The following is a 22,006-nucleotide window of genomic DNA, read 5'->3' as shown; positions in this document are numbered from 1 at the left end:
CTTACCAACCTGGGTCTGATTGGCACTGGTTCGAGCTGAAAAATTAACAAAGAATGGGAAGTAGCGTTCCTTTTCTAAATGGTGCATTAACTTGTCCTTCACATAAACAGATTTCCCAGTACCTGTTGGTCCCACAAAAAGCAGTGGTCTTGGAAAGAAATTCATATGTTTGCATTAGTCTCTCAAGGCAGGACTTTGAAAATTAGAACACAAGAATATAAGAACAACCCTGCTGGATCAGGCCCAAGGCCTATCTAGTCCAGCATCCTGTTACCCACAGTGGCCTACCAGGTGCCTCTGAGAAGCCCACAGGCAACAAGTGAGCGCATACCCGTTCTCCTGCTGTTGTTCACCTGCAATGGGTATTAGAGGCATCTTGCCTCTGAGGCTAGTGGTGGCCTACAGTGATCAGACTAATAGCCATTGATAGACCTGTTGTCCATGAATTTGTCTAAGCCCCTTTTAAAGCCCCCAAAGCTAATGACCATCACCACATCCTATGGCAGAGAATTCCATAGATTAATTATGCACTGTGTGAAAAGTGTTCCTTTTCATTGGTCCTAAATTTCCTGGCAATCAGTTTCAGGGATGACCCTGGCTCTAATGTTCTGAGAGAGGGAGAAAAATTTCTCTCTGTCCACTCTCTCTACCCCATGCATATTTTTATAAACCTATCTACCATGTCCACTTTAGACATTTCTTTTCCAAACTAAAAACCCCCAGATGCTGTATCCTTGCCTCATAAGGAAGGTGCTCTAGGCCCCTGAAACAAGTAAAGGCTAATGACTGGTAGCACTTTTTAAAGATGTATTAACATTCTGCCTCTTTATGCAATCACAGTTATGTAAAATAACATTGTAAACTGCACTGAGGCTACCTAGCAAAAACTGGAATATAAATATCATAAATAATTTTTAAAGACCAATTTATTTCAATGAGGAGACAACTCTGGATGCACATCCCAAATGAAAGCCATAGTTTTTGACTGCAGAATGCTTGTTAAGAAATATAGTTAGGAATGACAGTGGGGGTGACTTGTGAGAACTGAGCACCCCTACGCTGTTAGGCAATTTTCACAGTCAAATCACCAGTAATTCTTAATATAATAAGCCAGGATAACAGTATGACAAGAGACATTATGGGGGAGGGCGAAGCTAACCCATTAAACCCCCCCCCCCAACAAAACCCTCTTTTAATGCAGAAACACCATGTATCTGCAAAAATAAGCCTTCCCTTTTTTGGAAGGCTATTTCTTGGCATATTGTAACCATAGTGCAGGAATATAGTTCTAATAAGATAACTAACTGAAAAACTCCAGTTCCTATAGACTTTGAGCAAAGGCCTCAGATAAACAATAAAATCATTCCCCCTTTCACAAGATGAAAATTTTCTTACTTGCCATGTGCAATGCACATATCCATCAAGTAGGTATATCTGACAGTGTCCATTGTTGGGACTATAATGTCTTGAATCTTAGCAGTTTTATCATTATAATTGATGTTTTTAATGGCTTCATTCCAATGTGCCCAACGACCTTTACCCTTCAGCTAAAGAGAAATAGAGAAATAAAGTATTGTAGAAAATACGGTGCTGATGGAAGACATTCAAAATGGTTTCATTCGAACCTGATGCTTTTAGCAGTTAGTTATGTTTGAACATATAATTGAATCTTAAAGCAATTATTTTAAAATTATAAACACTATAGTGTATGAAATTCAAACTGCCATTTATTTACAAATAAATTTGGTAATACTCAGTACATACATGCAGAATATAAAAAAATAAATGTAAGTGTAATTTTCAATGCATAGGTTAAAAAAACCTAAATTGTTTAGGGAGAGGGTACAGTCTGATAGGGATGTGCGTTTCGTTTCGGATACAAAAAGTTTTGTGCACAAAACAGGCCATTTCGGCTGTTTTGTAGCCAAAACAAAACACCCAATGCTCAAAACAGAAAATTTTGTAGCCAAAACAAAACGTCCCTGTTTCGGATACAAAATGTTTTGTTGTTTTGGCTGTTTTGGAACTCCATTTTGCAATCGCAAAAAGTCTTTCTCCTTCAGACTCCATTTTGAGTTTTGACATCTGTTTGAATTTCCAGCCCTTCCAGCCCGCAGATTGGCCAGTGAAAGCATGGGCTGAGCTGCTGGCAATTGCCTCCTTATTCCTTTTAAGCAAATGTAAGGGTAAATTTTACCCTCATTGGCCAGTGAGGCAGTGTGCATTTCATTGTTGTTGTTTCACACTGTTGTGTGTAGATCAATTGCATTTCGGGCAGGGGGGATGTGGCTGTGCATGACCTTTGGAAATCTGCCTGATTTTCTTCCAAAGCTCTGCTGCTGTTGATGTGTGATGTTGATGTTATTTGGGGTGGATTCGGGGCAGAAAGGAGGCTTTGGGGGCAGAAGAGTGGTTCAGGTGGTAGTGCCCCAATGGGTGCCTGCTGCCACCCAGATTCCAAAGGAATTGGGGAAAGGGCTTATTTTTAAAGAATTTTTGAAGTTGACATGTCTTTGGGGCAGATTCAGGGCAGAAAGGGGGCCTGGGGGGGGGAAACAGTGGGTTGGGTGGCAGTGCCCAATAGGGCAAAGGGCTGATTTCTTAGGAATTGTTGAAGTTTATGCTTCTTTAAGGTTCCCCCCCACCCAGGGAATAATGGAGGTTTCAGCAGACCCATAACTCCACCTGGGGGGCACTGGGGTGGCTGGGAGCAAGTGGTGGTGTAGTGCACATAGGGTACCAACCAACCCCATGGGTTGCTAACCCATGGGGTGCTGGGTTTTGTTGTTTCTGAGGTGTTCTGAGTGTAGATTCTCTGGTAGCATATGAGATTTTCAATGACAAACCATGAATCTACTCTCATATGCTACCAGAGAATCTGAATCTACACGCAAAACGTCTCAGAAACAACAGAACCCAGTACCCCATGGGTTAGCAACGCATGTGGGTGGTTGGCACCCTATGTGCTCTACACCACCACTTGCTCTGGGCCACCCTGGTGCCCCCCCAGTGCAGTTATGGGGCAGGAATTATGGAGGTCTATCATTCCCTATGGGAAAGACCTTTACAGATGCACAAACTCCATTACATCTTTAAAAATCAGCCCTCTGCCCAATTCCTTTGAAATACTTCTGGCAGCTTCCTTGCCCCCACTGGACACTACCACCCACCCTACTCTGCTCTGGGCCACCCCTTTCCCCCCAACATGAAGCTATACTTTTGTTGAAACCTCCATTCATCCCTATGGGAAAAATCCTATACTTCAAAAATTCACTAAAAATCAGCCCTTTGCCCAATTCCTCTGAAACCTGGGTGGTAGTTTCCACCCATCGGGCACTACCACCCCCACCCACTAGTTTCCCCCCAAAGCCATTTTTTAAAATCCAAAACGTTTCGGATTCGGATTTTCCAATTTTGAAGAAAGAACAAAATTGGGGTGTTTCGGATTGGCTGAAAAACAAAACAGAAAAAAGTACAAAACGCACAACCCTACAGTCTGAACACACACAAGGACCAGCCTTGCTAAAGCTAAGCAGGTTTGGTTCTAGTCAGTAGGCCTATACACACACAAAAGTTGTTTCAGATCTGACACACTTTGATCTGACATAGAAATTGTCAGAATTACAATTAAGACCCTTTCCCAGTGTCATTAATTCAGGCCAGATTTCTGGACAGAAATTCCAACTTAAGTCAGAAATTCCCCAGTTAGGCGGTTCACAAGTTAGCTCACTTGTGCCTCAAATGTTTATGCATCCACCATCTTGAATCTGGGTGGAAGACATCATCACAAACTATGCCATTGAGGTATCCCTATGCGTCCCTACAACTGTACCCGATTTGGTTCATATTGGTCCAAACATTGTGAAGTTGATGGGGGACCCACACATGGACACAGACATACGGACACACACATGGACACGGAAACAGAATGCCGAGTTATCTCATAAGCTTACTTTCCTTAAGTATAATAGTAGGGTTGTGTGTTTTGTATTTTTTCTGTTTCAATTTGTACCAAATCCGAATCAACCCCATTTTGTATTTTGTCTTAAATTAAGCCTTCCGAATCACCCCAGTTTTGTTTTGTATCTGAATTAATCTGAATCTGAATCCGAATTAATTCAGATTAAAAATGGGCCACATGGTCAAAAGAGTGGGTGGGGGTTATAGTGCCCAATGAGTGGAAGCTACCACAAAAATTTCAAAGGAATTGGGCAAACTGCTGATTTTTGGTGGATTTTTGAAGTTTGCGCGTCTTTCAGATTTTCCACATAGGATAAGATGGAGGTTTCAGGAAAAGTATAGCTTCACATGGGGGAGAGGGGTGGCCCAGAGTGGAGTGTGGTTGGTGGTAGTGCCCAGTTGGTACAAGGACGCCACCACAATTTTTTCAGAGGAATATGGCAAAGGGCTCATTTTTAAAGAATTAATGAAGTTAGGCGTCTTTCAGATTTTCCTCTGACGGAGGTTTCTTCAGTCCCATAACTCCACTTGAGGGGCACTGGGGTGGCCCAGAGCAAGTGGCGGTGTAGTGCACATAGGGTGCCAACCACCCACATGGGTTGCCAACCAATGAAGTACAGGGTTTTGTTGTTCTAGAGGTGTTCTGAGAGTAGATTATCTAGTAGCATATGAGAGTGGATTCATAGTTTTTCAATAAAAAATCTCATTTGCTACCAGACTCAACACCTCAGAAACAACAAAGCCCAGTACCCCAATGGGTTAGCAATCCGGGGGGGGGGTTGGCACCCTCTGTGCACTACACCACCACTCACTTTGGGCCATCCCAGTGCCCCCCAGGTGGAGTTATGCGGCTTCTGAAACCTCCATTACTCCCTATGGGGGAAAATCTTAAAGATGCGTAAACCTCAAATATTCCTAAGAAATCAGCCCTTTGCCCTATTTGGAATCTGGGTGCACCACCCTTGGGGCACTGCCACCCAACCCACTGTTTTGCCCCTGAAGCCCCACATAAACAAGTTGAAAAAGTGAAGAGAATGATGAACAACAATGACACTTAATTTTTTGGCACAGTTATTTGAGAATTTTGCAGCGGGTGTGAGCCTGTCCCTGTGGCACTAGCACAGCAGCACAACCCATTTGTGGATTCAAGCAATCTTTCAATAAAAACACTCCCTCCCCATGGAATAGTGACCACAGGTCATTTGAGATAACAAGATAGACCAATGAGCCAGCGTGGTGTAGTGGTTAGATTGCTGGACTAGGACCGGGGAGACCCGAGTTCAAATCCCATTCAGCCATGTTACTAGCTGGGTGACTCTGGGCCAGTCACTTCTCTCTCAGCCTAACCTACTTCACAGGGTTGTTGTGAGGAGAAACCTAAGTATGTAGTACACCGCTCTGGGCTCCTTGGAGGAACAGCGGGATATAAAATGTAAAAAAATAAAAAAAATAAAAAATAAAACTGCCTTGGTACTATGGAACAGCTTCAAATGTTCATTTAACTCAAGTGGAGTGTGCCATAGCCCAAAAAAATCAGCCTACTGTTCAGAATTGTTGAGATTTATCATCACTGCATTTAAGAAAGTGCAAAACCATGGATCATGGTTACAAGAAAGAGAGAAGCAACTAAGATTCCTGGGGATGTCAATAGATTGACAGGGGTATTCCCCACCCCCCTCCTTTGGTCTCCTGTAGTCCCATGTGGATAACCTGTCCCTGCAATGGCAAAAGTTGTGAACCACTGGCTTAGACATCATGTCTCACCAAATTACATTGTGGACTAAATTACGTTAGACTGCTCAACTTGGGCAACAAAACTTAGACACCACTATAACTCATAAAAATCAGAAGGAAAACGAAATAGCTCTTCAAAAGACCCCTGAACAAGTCAAGAGATTCTTTCTAAACCTTTGGAAAGAAAAACCTGTGTAATTTCAGAACTTTCCTAACCAGCTTCTCGAAAAGCTTCTCCACACAATTTACATGGCTTTTAGCAAGAGCTTTGGAATTACACTGAGCTCCCAAAGATATTTGGGTATTTCTGCCTCAAAATGCTGTCTTCCAAATCCCTTTGCAAGGTCAGTTTGCATTTCAATCACACTGAATGCAACACATACTTAACTAAACCATTCATGCTCAACAGGTTTTTGCATATCTTCTCTTCTGCTAATCACTCAGTGCCTCAGCTGGAGTGGAGAGAGTCAGAGAAGTCAATTTGAACTGCAATGCTTTTTCAGCATTCTGTCTGAAACACAGTCATTTTGATTTGGAAACAAAAATCTCTGTTTTTTAATTCTTGATTTTGTTTTGGTTACAAAACCTCCGAAATTGCCATTTGGGGGCACAAAACATTTTGTACCTGAATTGAAATGCACAAGCCTAGATAGTAGGCTAAAAATTAATAAGTTAGGAATGGCTGGGCAGAAAGCTTTGAAATTCTGCACAGTAGTAGTACATCATGACCGAACTCAGTGAATTGCATTTGAAGAAGATCGATCCTGTTTATTTTTAATTGATTTTTTAAAAATTATATTTTAAAAACTGCTTAAGAAGTGCTATAAACTGCTTGATTCATGGCAAAAATTTGCAAAAACTACAGGAATTGAAGCTTCCTCTCTATTATTCCAGCCTCATTGGGAGGAATCTGGCCTCTGCCATCATATAAAAGGAGATTCTCCCCTTTTTGTTTCCTTAATGTATTATTCCAAAAAGGCTGGACAGACAGCTTTAAAAATTCATACAGTGGTATTATATCAGTATGTATGCTTTTTGAAGTAAATTGGTCCACTCATTGATTTTTAATGAATTTTGGGGGGGAAAGTAAAAACTTCAAAGAAGTGTTAAATTGCTTGTTTCATGGCAGAAAGCTACAAAAAGTGCATTAATTGAATTGCAGCCACCCCCAACCATTATTCAAGCCACATTTGGAGGAGACTGCCCCTTGATTCACCCAATTGATTCACCCATCAATTATTAATGGGGTTTTTTACTCATAGCAGAAAGTGCAGTAACATCAGGGAATCTACTGCTAGCTTCTTAAGTGAATTGTGGGGGGGGGGGATACATTTTTTAAAGTGCAGTAAGAGAATCCCTACTCATTTCTTCTTGGCAGAAACAGTTCACAAAGGCAATGGGAAGAAGAAAGAAAAACATTTTTTTTAAGATTGTAAGGTTCTTTGTATGTAGTAAGGGAAACAGTTCTGATTTTGGAATGAATTCTGATAGTTTCAATAGAGGCAATAATCAGACCCGATAGTAGGGGTGTGCACAAAACCAGTTTGTCCAGTTCGGTTCAAATTCAAATTGAGTTCAAACTGGGGTGGGGTGCTTCGGTTTTTAGTTTTGCTCAAAAACCACCACCCCCAGGGTTAGGTTCAAATTCAAACCAGGTTCAAACAATTTTGAACTGGTTTGAACTGGTTAAAACTAGTTTTAGCCTCCAAAACTGGTTTGGGTGGTAGGTAGCCATGGGTGCCAACTACCACCCGAACCCCAAAGCAATCGGACACTCCTACGATTTTTAAAAGAATTTTTGAAAAAAATATATTATTGCCCATTATTTCCTATGTGGAGTACCCAGGGGTGCAAAAGTTGATGGGGTGGTTGGTAGGCAGTCAGGAGTGCCTACCACCCACCAAACTCCAAGGCAATTGGGTGCCCCTAATATTAATGGTGAATTTCTAAAAAAAACACAAAACAAAAAAAAAAACCATAGGGAATAATGGGGATCTGGGGCTGCCCCAAACCCCCGTTCGAGTGGCAGGGCACCCCAAAGTGGGTTTGGGGGCATGGCAGGGATGGCCTCAAGCCATCCCAGGCACTGCCAAGTCCCTGGGGTTTTTAGTTAAGATATGAATTTTTAAAGGTATTTATATATTTTCCTTCCATTTTGCAGGTTACTGCTACAGCCTGCAGATTTTGCAAAAATACTTTCACTGTTCTAATTGCTGACCTCAGGTCAGTTATTAAGCAATTAAAGTTATCTGTGCACAATGTGTTCCTTTGCAGGGAAAGTAATAGTCTTTTGTCTGCCCGAAAAGTGGCTGAAAGACAGGTTGCTCACCTGTAACTGATGATCTGGTAGTGATCCGTTGATATCCATTAGAGTGGGTTCTGCGCCTATGCGGAAGTCTCTCGGTATCGAGTTCTACAGCTCCTCTTCAGCACCTGCGCCCTGCCCCACGTGACCACGTGGCTATTTAAGGCAGGAGGAAGCGCAGGCACCTCAGTTCCTTGGAGACCGCAAAGCAGTCAGGTAAGCAGGTAAGTTCTACTATGTAAGGCAGGTACTACTGCGGAGGGGAGGTTCAGGAGGGTCTAATGGATATCAACGGATCACTACCAGATCATCAGTTACAGGTGAACAACCTGTCTATCTGGTTCGTGATCCGTTGAAACCATTAGAGTGGGTGACTAGTTAGCTCCGTAAGGAGGAGGGAGCAGTAGAGTTATTGCAATACCCTCTTAAGGATAGCCCTCCCAAAATTTGCCTCCGCAGCAGACCTTAAGTCTATGGCGTAGTGCTTTACGAATGGCTGTTCAGATGACCACGTAGCAGCCTTGAAAATGTCTTGAAAGGATATCCCAGCCAGGTTAGCAGCGGATGCGCCATATGCCCAAGTGGAATGTGCCTTGATGGTCTTCGGGGGCTGCATGTTTTGTAGAGTTTACGCGAGGCGGATAGTCTCTACTAGCCAGTGTGACAGATGTTGTCTAGACAATACTTGCCCCTTGTTCTTCCCTTTATAGGAGATGAACTGCCTTTTTGACAACCAGAAAGGTTTAGTCCTAGAAAAGTAGTAAAGAAGTGCTCTGCGAACGTCCAAAGAATGCAGAGCCTTTTTCAGTGGTGTGGTTGGAGATTTGAAGGAAGTGGGCAGTACAACATCCTGGTTGATGTGGAAGTCCAACACAATCTTAGGTAAGAAAGAGATATCCGGCCGCAAGAGTACTTTGTCTGGGTAAAAACGAGCATAGGGGACATCCATTCGGAGAGCTGTAAGCTCGCTCACCCTGTGTGCCATGGTGATTGCCACTAGGAAGGCAGTCTTCAACAACGCTAGTTTCATGGACGTAGAATGCATCGGTTCAAATGGGGGCTCAGTGAGAGTGGAGAGGACCAGAGAGATACTCCACTGTTTGAGTGGTTTGCGGACAGGGGGGTATAAGTTGGCCAGGCCCTTCAAGAAACTCTTGCAGGGGGGATGGGAGAATACTGTCTTGCCATCCCATCCTGGATGTCTGGACAATAAAGCTGCCAGGTGAACTCTGATAGATACATTCGAGAGTTTCGCCTTTTTAGAGAGATCATATAAAGTAGGAGTTCTTAGACTGTGGCTTCTTTAGGGCGAAAAGCATGCCGGGAAGCGTAGATGGTGAACATTTACTCGCATAATTGTGCCTCGTAGATGGTTTGCGCTGGTTTAGCATGATCCGTTTCGGGAGCTGACTCTCCAGGCTGTTAGTTGTAAGGTTTGCACCATTGGGTGTAACAGATGGCCATTCTCCTGAATCAGGAGGTCCGGCTGGTCGGGAAATCTCCGAAAGGTGTTCGAGGTCAGTCTGAGTAAATGTGGAAATCATGCTTGGCGCGGCCACCACGGGGTGATCAGGATGCACATCACATGGCCCATCAGTAAGCGAGCTACAACTCTGCCCACAAGTGGTAGAGGGGGGAACATATAGCTCCATATGTCCTACCAGTCCAGTTGGAAGGTGTCCCCCAAGGAACGAGGGTCGTGACCCGCCCTCGAGCAGATTAGTTTGCATTTTGTGTTGTGTCGCGTAGCAAATAAGTCTTATTTCTGTCCCCAAAGGCGGAACAGCTGATTTAGGTAAGTGTCGTTCAGTTCCCACTCATGTTGAGCTTCCGTTGAGAATGAACGGCTCAGGCCATCCGCTATTATGTTGTCCATGCCCTTGATGTGGATGGCTAGTGGTGTAATACTGTTCCTGATGCACCAGTGCCAAATTTGCAGGCTGAGGGCACACAGAGACCTGGAGACTGTTCCTCCTTGTCTGTTCAGGTAGGCTATAACTGTTGTGTTGTCTAGCTGTAACTGAACAACTCTGCCGCGTAGCATTGGCAGAAAGGCCTTCATTGAAAGGAAGACTGCCAACAGTTCTAGAAAGTTTATATGTAGTTGACTCTGTGCGTGTGTCCAGAGGCCTTGAGTCATTGTGGCATTGCAATGGCCGCCCCAACCCTTGAGAGAAGCATCTGTCATTACCCAAACTGACGGAGGTTGAGATTGGAAGGGTACCCCTCTGAGCACATTGGACTTCTGAGTCCACCAGGACAGCGTGCGTAAGACTGGGCTGGGAACCAGAAGATTTTTTAGTGGGCTGTCTCTCATTAGGTTGAAGGAAGAGAGGAACCACATTTGCAACTTCCTCATTTTTAGATGGGTGTAACGCACCGTCGTTTTGCAAGAGGCCATTAAGCCCAACAGGCGTTGTATTTGACGGGCTGGCTGTGAAGGGCGGGCCTGAAAAGTGTTTATTGGAGATGCAATGGTCTGGAAATGATCCTCTGGGAGAAATGCTCTTCCCAACCTGGCGTCCAGCACAGCTCCAATGTATGTTATGACAGGTACTGGAGTGAGGTTGGACTTCTTCCAGTTGACCTGTATTCCAAGGTCATGGAAGAAGGTCAGCATATACTGTATCTGCGAAAGTAACTTGTTTTTGTCTTGTGAGTATAGGAGCCAATCGTCGAGGTAAGGATAGACTTTCAGCCCCTTCGTTCTTAGGTGGGCCACTATTACCGCCATGCACTTTGTAAAGACACGTGGGGCAGTGCATAGTCCGAATGGTAGTACTAGGTACTGGTAAATTGCACTTCCCACAGTGAATTGTAGATATTTTCTGAAGGATGGACGGATTCCTATATGAAAATAAGCATCCTTCAAATCTAACATCACTAGCCAGCGCTCCTGTTGTAGAAGCGGTAGGATATCCTGTAATGTTGTCATGCGATCCTTTTTTACTTGGACATACTTGTTTAGATGTCTGAGGTCCATTATCGGCCGTATCCCGCCATCCTTCTTTGGAATTTGAAAATAGTGGGAGTAAAACCCCTCCCGCCTCTCTGCCCATTGCCCTGGTACCACAGCTTTCTTGCGCAAGAGTTCCTGCACCTCCTGATATAGGACTGGTGTCTCCTTTGTAAAGCGAACACCACAGAAGCGCGGGTGAGCTTTGAACTCTATCACGTAACCATACTCAATGATCTTCAGCACCCAACGATCTGATGTTATGTGGCGCCATGCTTGCGCATGACTTGCCAACCTGATGTTGTTGGTGGCTATTGGGGATGCCCGAGTGTTGTGAGGCAGACCCCCCTTGTCCCCAATGTTGTGGGGAGGCGAGTAGGATTGTGGTACCAGGCTGTCCTGGGTCTCAAAGCCGCTGCTTGTTTTCTTTGGATGGTGTTCGTTGAGTAGAACGAAATTTCCCTTTTTGCTGGTTACCGCGTTTATTGTAAAGTTGATACGATTTGCGGTAGTCGCGGTGGTCCTGCTGTCTATACGTAGGACGAGGGCGATAAAAGGTTCTTTGTTTATTCCCATATGTTGTGGTAGTGGAAGTAAAAGTTTTTGCCATAAATTTTGATTTTTTCATTTCTCCATGGTTGTGTCTGTCTCCTCGGAGAATAGGCCTTTTCCATCGAAAGGCAGCCCCTCTATTTTGTCCTTCATGTCCTGTTGAAGGGAGGTAGACTGAAGCCATGCATGGCGTCTCAGTGTTATTGCTGTTGTAAGGGACCTGGATTCTGACTCAGCCAGATGTTTAGCTGTACTCAGTTGTTGGCAGGTGAGGTCTGCTGCCTTTTGTAACATCTTGCGAAATTTTAATTTCAGTTCTTCCGGGGATAAGGCATCCCAATTCTTTCCCAAGTCCTCCCAGATGCAATATCCGTACTTCGCCATATAGGCAGAATAATTCGCCACTTTAACAGAGAGACAGGATGTTGAATGTAGTTTCCTACCCATGACATCCAGTTTTCCACCTTCTTTATCCCCTGGAGTAGTATGTCTTCTCCCCGACTTAGAAATGGTTGCACAATCAATCACTAACAGGTTGGGGACAGGGTGTTTGAATAGGTACATATTATCTTGCTCCTGTATGTGGTAGAGTCCCTCTAGGCATTTGGACATAGGAGTAGATGTATGAGGAACTTGCCAAGCGCACTGTGCCGCATTTGATATTATGGGCAGAAGTGGAAAGTGACTGGCTGAGAGGATTGAGATCGCCGCATGAAATTATAGACTGGATCTTTAGTTTAGTCTTTAGTTTAGAAGAGAGATCCAGACCTAAAGCTGATGCCATTTGCTTAACTCGCGAGTGGTATGCCTTAAGCTCTTCGGTTGGTGACACATGGGCTGGCGTGGCCACATCCGGGGAAGGGTCAGCCTCTAGTGTCTCAGCATCCGATTCGAAATCGGAGGAGCCATGATGACTATCCCATGATTCGCCGTCAGAATGAGTCAGACTAGTCAGTGGGCCCTCTGGCAAAGTCGGGCGAGGAGAAGGTGGTGTTGTAAAAACTTCAGTTTGCACTGCTGAGTCGGTAGACGGCCGTATTCTGGTTTGAGAGCCCTTATTAATGACGATCGTGTGAGGTGTCTGAGTTGAAGTTGTTTTAGATACCTTTGCAGGTAAGGCCTGGGTATCTCCCGCCGCCAGTGGGTGTACTGGAATCTGAGCAGTCTCTGGCTCAGGCCGATGCAATGCCCGGTCATCAGAGTGGATGGTCGTATTTACGGGTCTCCACACCCTATCCTACTGGTAATCATACGCAAATCCTGGCGAGGCCGCACCTGGTAAAGCCATTTCTGGGGACACGACATGGGTGAATCCGCAAGTGTGTAGACATTAGAAGCCCCGGAACTGGGGTTGAAGGAGTAGCCACTCCATCATCCGAGGGTGGAAACCCATGGAAAGTCGAGGGGGTAGCTGACGTGGGATCGAGCATTTTCAGAAGGGGATCTAGTGGGGCAGGCTCCACTTCGGAGAGATCTTCTTCTATAGAGAAGGTCATCGGGACTCGGAATCGAGGAGTAACTGTGGTCATAAAAGCGGGAGTATTCAACGTCGACTGACGGTCACCGTCTCAGGACGTCGATGGGGAACGGATCGGAGTCATCGCTGGTGCCAGATCTTGAGCTGCTAGAATTTTCGGTATCGATGACGACGGGGTCTTTTCCGCTGACTCTATCTATATCGACGGTGTTCTCGGCGTCGAGGGCAAAACTTCTTTTGGTATCGATGCCGATGCCGGTGTCGATGTTCCAACTGGTCCCGATACCAATGTGGACGGAGCGGTAGTGTTCGGTATCGACGATGAGATCGGCGCTTGCAGCGTTGATGTCGAAGAAGCGGTATGCTTCGATTTTGACACAAAAGATGACGGTTGTGATGTCAAAGGTCGTGTCGGAGCCGATTTCTTCGACGTTGAAAGAGCATCTAGCTCCTGAGCCGAGCCCGGCAACGGTGTCGAGCTGGAGGTCAGCAATCTTTTGGCGCGTTTTTCGGTGGATGCCATTTTGTCACCCGGCCTTTTTGAGGACTTAGGGGTTTTACTGGTAGGCGTAGAGGTTTTAGACTGGGCCGAACCCAGGGCCCTCAAGCCTTGTGGAGATTTTGCCGATGTAGAAGGGGCGGATAGCGCGTCGTCATATAGAGCCGCTCTCAAACGCAGTTCTCTATTCCTCCTGGTTTGTTTAGAGAACGACAGGCAGATTTTGCAGAACGAGGTTAGATGGGCCTCCCCCAAACAAATCAGGCACAGATTATGGCCATCTTGAGAGGGCAACTTAGCGTTACACTTAGTGCAGCGCTTAAACGTCTTTTTTCCCTTAGGGGTGTCCATCGTACTCATTCCTTTCACTAGACCGCGTCAAATAGCACTAAAATCCGTCCCGTCCTTCATCGTCTTGAAAACCATATGCAGCAGAGGGTCCAACAAAACAGTTCGAGGTCAATCCAATAATTCAAACAATGCCAAGTCCGAAGTCAAAAGAATAGTCAGAAACCGGTCCGAGGTCAAAAACAGTAGAACTAACATGCAATTTTAGCAAGGAACCAACACTAAGGAGCCGCAGAAATCACGAGTGATCCCTACGGCGGTCAAAAAGGAACTGAGGTGCCTGCGCTTCCTCCCGCCTTAAATAGCCACATGGTCACGTGGGGCGGGGCGCAGGCGCCGAAGAGGAGCTGTAGAACTCGATAGCGAGAGACTTCCGCACAGGCGCAGAACCCACTTTAATGGTTTCAACGGATCACGAACCAGATCTATGGGAGGCTGGAAGGGGGAGGGGGAACCTCCATGGACACCTCCCACACACCAGCTTGAACAACTCCCCTGGAGGGGGTAAGTGAAAACAATTTTAGGGGGGAAAACCCTTGAGAACTGCCCCCGGACCGGACCGAACTGTGGGAGTTTGACGGGGTGCTGAACCAAACGAGCCTGGTCCAGTTCAGACTCAAACTGTACTGGACCAGCTGGTTCCATGCACACCCCTAGTCCAGGGATCAAATCCAGATGCTATCTTGTAACTGTTTAGAATGCAGATACAAGAAGCATACCATTTTCATGCAAGATTTCCAAATGCACAAGTCATGTTTGGGTAATGCAGAACCATTTGAATTCAATGCTGTGGTGGGTGGGTGGGGACATACCATTCTTCATGATGGAGTACATGCTTTTTTTTTTTTTACAAAATATTTCAAATTCAGTCCCTGTTATCTCTAATTAAAAGGAGTTCAGAAAGCAGGGCTGAGAATGACTTCTGCTTGAGCCACTGGAGACCAGTGGTCCCTCTAATTTTTTTCATCTCTGTGCGGAATGAGTTGTGTTCTGGGCGGCAGTATCAAGGCACTGTGTGCTCACATGCATTCAGAGTGGGGCCATCCTAATTCAACCTGAATGGAATCTAAAATTAACTAAGCAGACATCAAAAAACTTGTGAGCGCACACACATGCGTACACCTTAGATGGAACAGTGCTGGAGACCTGCTGCCAATCACAAAAATGGTCTAAATCATAACAGTGTGTCTTCCTATGTATAGATCAATAATGCAGGTTCATATACAACAACAAATATTTATATACTGCTTTTCAACAAACATTTCCAACGTGGTTTACATAGAGAAGTAACAAACAAACAAACAAACAAACAAACAAACAAGATTGATTCCCGTCCCCAAAGGGTTCATAATCTAAAAAGAAACATAAGATAGTTCAAATTCTCCTTGTGTTGCTTTCCAGTAGGGATGTGCATGGAGCCAGATTACCCGGTTCAGCTCAAATCCAGACTCGATTCCATCTGCCCTGGACAGCTTGGGCTTGGCTTGATTGAGCCCAGCCTGGTCTGGTTCTGCCACTGAGCCGGCTCAAGGGACTGAATAGCCCAGGCTGGCTGCAGGCCATTTCAGGTCTCTCTGCACAGGCTGGGATGTGCACAGAAAACGCCAAAACAGCTTTGCAGCCAGCGCAGGCTGTCATTTGGGAGGCCAACGAGAGGGTGGAAGGAGCCCCCTGCCACCTCTGTGCCATCCCTGCAACCACTGCGGTCACCGCCACTGTGATCCCACTGCCCAGCAGCTTTATTCAATTTGTCCTTGGATGCCTCCCCCACCCCGGTTCAGCTTGAGGGTAAGCCTTCTAGCCGAGCTGGCTTGCACATTACTACTTTCCACTGGTTTTCAAAGGTTATTTACAGCGAACTACTTATTTAAAAATTCAGTTTCAAATATGTATTTGTTCTATGGATGATCCCATACCTCAAACATGTAATCATACACCAATCCTTTCTCTTCAAACGGACTGTCCCATTTGCCCACCGATGCTGGCAGTGGATGTTCTTCTATCTTTCCTGCTAGAATATCCCTCATAAAGTTATCAAACACAACCCGACCATCACTATCACAGGTTCCACCAATGGACCAAACAACAGCGAAAGCAAAACAAGCCTTTGATTTAATTTAAAAAAATACAGCAATTATTAAAATGTCCTTTCATAGTATAAGTTCATCAGTACAACTATGTCAGCTAATTATGTACCTATGGCAAATTTCACTTCAAACATGGAAATGTTTGCTGACTGACATACAATGCAGCCTTCCACATGTGTTTAGTGCACCGTGGCCATTATTTCCAATGGCTGTGTGATTGTACACAGTTCCCTTACAGAATTTCAGCATTTGTGCAAATGTGTACCTTCACAACTGCCATTAGGAAGATGCAGCAGTGCCTGTAGTACTAAATACATGGAGGAGGCTGTGTGGTATGTCAGCTACTGTTCACATATACCAATAACAGTATTTTAAGTTTCAGTATTTAAATTAATCTATACATCTACCTGTTGTTGAAAATTTATTAGAAAAAATATTAGCTTAAACACTCAAATTTGCCAGATGGAGTATAACTAACTTGAAAAACATATATCCAACATCAAACCAACCATAATCCATTTGTGGATGTTCTTATTTTGAGGATCCTTTTGTACAGGGTCACAAAGCAACATTTCCAAAAGCCGAGTGAGAGATACCACCGCATTGCTATTACTGGTGGGGACTAGCTCCTGTAGGAGGGGCAAAAAGTATATAAGTATGCAAGGTATATAACAGAGGTACATATCTCAGTAATACTGACATACATTTTCCCTTTAATACAGCAAAATTTTATGTTCAAGAATTTTAACTGATAGTTATAAATATGAAACATTTTCAATATTCCAGTATTACCATAAGACTGAAAAATATTTTTGTTTCATATTATCTATAAGTTAACTTTCTCCTTAATCAATGATATACCGTTTCAACAAATAATATTTTATCTTTAAAATTTTCACAGATTAAGTTTTTTAATGACAGAGCACATTATAAAGGGTTGATGGACATCACAACATGTTCTAAAATATGCACAAAAAACTTTTCTTAATTTAATATTATCTAGATTTTTACCTTAGCATGGTTGACAAGTTTTAGGATAGATTCTAATGTGGTTCTGAGTTGTGTATTGCTAAAATATAATGCTGGCACCTTTATATACTGATATTGTATTATCTGATAATTGTAGTTCATTGTCTTTGCAATGGACATACTGAAGTAACCATTTTCTTAAAAACAAACCTCAGACTACCTTGCATTTTTTTTTACGAACTCGTAATGCAGGTGGTGTTAACCAGTTAAAAAGGTCCTGAAGAAGTTCTTGATGCTCATTTTGATCAAGGGGTTCAGGAAGTGTATTCAGCCAAGAAGATACAAGTGGCTTCCAGCCCAGCTGTGAAGGCTCCAAGTAAATCATACCACAACGACTGACTGTAGCTGGCTATAGCAGAATAAGAAGTATATTCTTAAAATCTCATTATATCTCCAACTTCAATTCCAGCTGACTATTTAAACTAGGTGCTAACCTACCGAAGCCTGAGAAAGGTCCATTGCTTCAAAGATGAGGCTCATCGGAGGTGACATCTGAATTATTTCTCCACTCATCAAACAAAGCTAGAAAAAATAACCACCCAGTTTAAAATAAAATGCATAATAGATGTAAATCTTATAAGAGTACAAATTTGCTGTATCTTTTATGCATCAGACATTGGTTAAACTCCAGTTTGAACCTGGGAGGGAAATGCTTTATTGGAAAATATGGGCAAGTAGAACTATTCTTATTTGGTCTCCTTGAGCTCACAAGATCTTTTATTATCTTTTCAGGAAGTTCAATTAAAACAAAATACAGCCACCGCTAAACAAATTTGAAATTATACTCAGTTGCACCATAACTCTGCTCAGTTTCAGCTGTGACCATTTATATTGATGTTTTGGAGTTGCTTTGCACAGTTCCTCTCTATCACTACTTAATGAAAGGGAAAGCACCAAATTCAGATTCTTTAATGTGTATGCAGAACTCAGAATGTGGCTGTGCAACCTAGTCTTCACAGTGGAGTAATGCACCAAAAGAAACACCTAAATCATTACTAGATTTGTGCCGGTACAAGAAAAAATCTCTTGCATATATATCTATTGGCCCTCCAATGGATCGTTTATAACTATTTTCTTCAACTAATTTAAAGTGCTTGAGATATGACAAAAGTGAGGCTCTTCTCACTCACACATTGCAGTCCTGTAGGGTCCTTGAGGAATGGGTTGGTCAGAGGTTGTTGAAAAAAATAATTTTGCCATTAACTCTTCTTGTTTCTTGGACTTCATAGTTAATACTTAGCCGTATTCCAAAAGTATGGAACATTGATGGGTTGCAGCATATTGCATTTACTGCCAAATGTCTGGTACTTCAGGCTTGGAATACCAAGATCTCCTCCCTCATCAATTCCAAACGTGAGTACCAGAAATGGTAAAGGTTGCTTCTAAGAAGCTGATTGTTCACACAAGAAAAACAATAGGGATGCATTTTAAGAATGCTGTGATTTAACACAAAACTTGTTCAACCATCAGGACTTGTTCTTGCTCTTTCTTTTCCTTTTCCTGTGTGTGAGTATTCTCCAGACCACCACCCCTTTTATAGCCTTCCTTCCTTAAGGAAATCTGGGACATACCCAGCTTTCTGTGTGTCCATGTGCCATCCTATATCAAATAGACCAATTTGAACCAAATTTGGTACAGTTGTGGGGACACTTAGAGACACCTCAACAGCAAAGTTGGTGATGATGTCATCTACTACAATTCAAGATGGCAGGTGCATGAACATTTGAGGCACAAGTGAGCTAATTTGTGAACCACCTAACCAATTTGAACCAAATTGGGAACAGTTGCAGGCAAAGTGCATAGTTTGTGATGATGTTATCCACCCCAATTCAAGATGGTGGATGTGTGAACATTTGAGAAACAAGTGGGCTAAATTGTGAACGACCATCCAATTAGAACCAAAATTGGAACAGTTGTAAGGAAGCATAGAAACACCCCAAAATTATAGTTTGTGATGATGCCATCCACCCCAATTCAAGATGGCAGACGCGTGAATGTTTAAGATGCAAGTTGGAACCGATTTTGACCAAATTCAATACCGCTCTAGTGACACCTCAGCAGCATAGTTTGTGGTGATGTCATCCACCTCAGTTCAAGATGGTATATGCATTAACATTTGAGGCACAAGTGGACTGCCTAACTTGCGAACCACCTAACTGATTTGGACCAAATGTGGTACAGTTGTAGTGATAATGTTTGCAAGTGGGAACCAATTCCAACCAAATTTAATACAGTTCTAGTGACACATAGGGACACCTCAATGGCGTAGTTTGTGATGATGTCATCCACCCCAATTCAAGATGGCAGATGCATGAACATTTGAGGTGCAAGTGTGCTAATTGTGAACCGCCTAACCAATTTGAACCAAATTTGGAACAGTTGTAAGGACACATAGGGACTGTTTGAGGTGGAACTAGACTAACTTGTGAAGATGGTAATTATCAATTAAGATTATAGTGAAAGGAAAGTAGGCAGATTAGTTCTTACCAAAACTTCTTGGGTTTTTTGTATATGTGCATTTCCTTTTTCTTCTTTTAAATATATATTAGAATTAGATATGCCAATTATTATTTATTATTTAATTATTATTTATATTTTTATATCACCTTTTGTCCAAAGATCCCAGGGTGATTAACAAGATAAAAACAGCAATAAAACCATTTGAAGACTTATGCGATGGCGGTGCATGCAGCAAAAAAGATATTTTAGTCTGCGCGCATTGTGGCTGCAAGTTCACGCTCAGCAGAGCTATCCCGGGTTGTGAGGAGTTTAGTTTCTGCTCCTTCTACTTCAAATCAGTTCCCGGGATCATTCTGCTGTGATGCTTTTAGTAGGTTCTTTGCGAACAAGATCTCCTGTATTTGGGCTGACTTGGACTCCACGATTTCTGCAAAGTCTATGGAGAAGGTGTCCAGCGATCCCTCTTGCAGTATTAGATTGAATCAGTTTCAATCTGTGACTCCTGAGGATGTGGACAAGCTGCTTGAGGTGGTGCAGCCGACCACCTGTTCTCTGGATCATTGCTGACTTGGCTGCTTCTATCTAGTAGGGAGATTATTGGAGGTGGCCTAGTTAATATCATAAATGCATTGCTGAGGGAAGGTAGGGTGCCTCCTTGTCTGAAGGAGGCAATGGTCAGACCACTCCTCAAGAAGCCTTCCCTGGATCCCTTAGCGATGAATAGTTACAGGCCAATCTCCAATCTCCCGTGGTTGGGCAAGGTGATTGAGAGGGTGGTAGCCGACCAGCTCCAGGCAGTTTTGGAAGAAACCGATTATCTAGACCAGGGATTCTCAATATTGGGTCCTCAGATGTTACTGGACTTCAGCTCCCATAATCCCCAGCCCCAAGGATCTTTAGTTGGGGCTTATGGGAGTTGAAGTCCAATAACATCTGGGGACCCAACGTTGAGAATTCCTGATCTAGACCCATTTCAAACTGGCTTTAGAGCTGGCTATGGGATTGAGACAGCCTTGGTCAGCCTGATGTATGGCCTTTACCGGGGGAACCAACAGAGGGAGTGTGACTCTACTTGTTCTTCGGGATCTCTCGATTCCATCGGCCATTGAAGCTCTATCTAAGCAAGATGGAGGTGCTCATAATAGGAGCTCAGAATCCGAGGCTGTTAGATCATCCTGTGCTAGATGGGATTACACTCCCCCAGAGGGAGCAGGTGCGCAGCTTGGGAGTACTCCTGGACCCAGGCCTCACCCTGGTATCTCGGGTGGAGACCATGGCCATGAGTGCTTTCTATCAGCTTCAGCTGATTCGACAGCTGCGCCCATTCCTTGAAGAGGATGACCTCAAAACAGTGGCGCATCAGCTGGTAACCTCCAGGCTTGACTATTGCAATGTGCTCTACGTGGGGCTGTCTTTGTATGTAGTTCAGAAACTTCAGTTGGTTCAAAATGCAGCAGCCAGATTGGTCTCTGGAGCAACCTGGAGAGATCATATTATGCCTGTCTTGAAATAGTTACACTGGCTGCCAATATGTTTCTGGTAGAAATACAAAGTGCTGGTTATTACCTTTAAAGCCCTGAATTGCTTAGGTCTGAGTTATCTTAGAGAGCACCTTCTTCTGCATTATCCCCACCGCACGTTAAGGTCATCTGAGAAGGTCTGACTCCAGTTACCACTGGTTCGTCTGGTGACAACTCAGAGGTGGGCCTTCTCTGTAGCTGCTCCTGGGCTGTGGAATGCACTCCCAGCAGAAATCCATAATTTGAGTTCATTACTGTCTTTTAGGAGAGCCCTTAAAATCTATTTGTTTGGCCTGGCCTTCCAGGGTTTTTAAACTACTGTAAACCATTTTAAATTGTTTTAAATGGTTGCCCTGGTTTGCCCTGGTTTTCCAGGGTTTTTAGCTGTTTGAATGTTTAATTGGTTTTATTCTGTTTTTATAGTTTTATTTTAACTGTTAACTTGTTTTAATTGTTTTTATCTTGTTGTAAACCACCCTGAGCAATTTTGGAAGGGTGGCATATACATCAAATAAATACATACATACAACTTCAATAAAAACAAAGTGCTAAAACAAAAACACAGCTATGTTAAAAAAGAGAGCCCGGGGGCCATTCATTGGACAAATGCCTGATGGTTATGCTGTTGCTGTACAAAGAGATGTCAAATATGAACAATTTGGATATATAAATGCTTTAATAGACAAGGGCAGAGCTACAATGGGGCACATGTGTCCCAAGAACATACACTGCTCTGCCTCCGGGGCCGCCTTGCTCACTTCTGTGGCCACCTCGCTCACTTCCTCTCCCCTGCTGGCCAGCTACTCCTTGGGCTGCCATGCTCTACCTTACTCTTGCTGCCTGCCAACGCACTCCTGGCAGCTTTTTCCTCCTCCCCGCACTATGCCACCCATTCCCAGTGGCATGCTATGCTCCTACAGCCCACCGCTGCTTCCCAACTGCCTTGGTTTCTGACCCTGAGGAGGCTGGGAATGAGGACACATGAACACTCTTCATTCTCACTTGCCTTGGGGGCAGAGCCAGCTGGAGCATGATGTGCAGGTGGTAGGAGCATGCCCGCATTTTGTGGGGAGGAGGCC

At 43.9% G+C, this 22,006-nt stretch overlaps 1 protein-coding gene across 9 annotated transcripts in view; it reads right to left on the bottom strand.

The window, feature by feature from the left end:
- The window catches only part of DNAH12 (dynein axonemal heavy chain 12), a 277,218-nt gene that overhangs the window by 101,334 nt on the left and 153,878 nt on the right, over positions 1–22,006 (bottom strand). For 8 of the 9 annotated variants that reach the window (XM_053291166.1, XM_053291159.1, XM_053291160.1 and 5 more), the window contains 6 exons: positions 17,386–17,469; positions 17,108–17,296; positions 16,428–16,547; positions 15,748–15,936; positions 1,396–1,547; positions 10–148 (listed from right to left, as the gene is read on the bottom strand). In XM_053291166.1, coding sequence (XP_053147141.1) covers positions 10–148; positions 1,396–1,547; positions 15,748–15,936; positions 16,428–16,547; positions 17,108–17,296; positions 17,386–17,469 — 873 coding nt within the window. The remainder of the gene's footprint in view (positions 1–9; positions 149–1,395; positions 1,548–15,747; positions 15,937–16,427; positions 16,548–17,107; positions 17,297–17,385; positions 17,470–22,006) is intronic. The other variant, XM_053291165.1, reaches the window with a different exon arrangement.

The sequence above is a fragment of the Hemicordylus capensis genome, chromosome 2, assembly GCF_027244095.1.
Source record: "Hemicordylus capensis ecotype Gifberg chromosome 2, rHemCap1.1.pri, whole genome shotgun sequence".
NCBI classification, from domain to species: domain Eukaryota; kingdom Metazoa; phylum Chordata; class Lepidosauria; order Squamata; family Cordylidae; genus Hemicordylus; species Hemicordylus capensis.
This window is presented reverse-complemented; position numbering and strand designations above follow the sequence as displayed.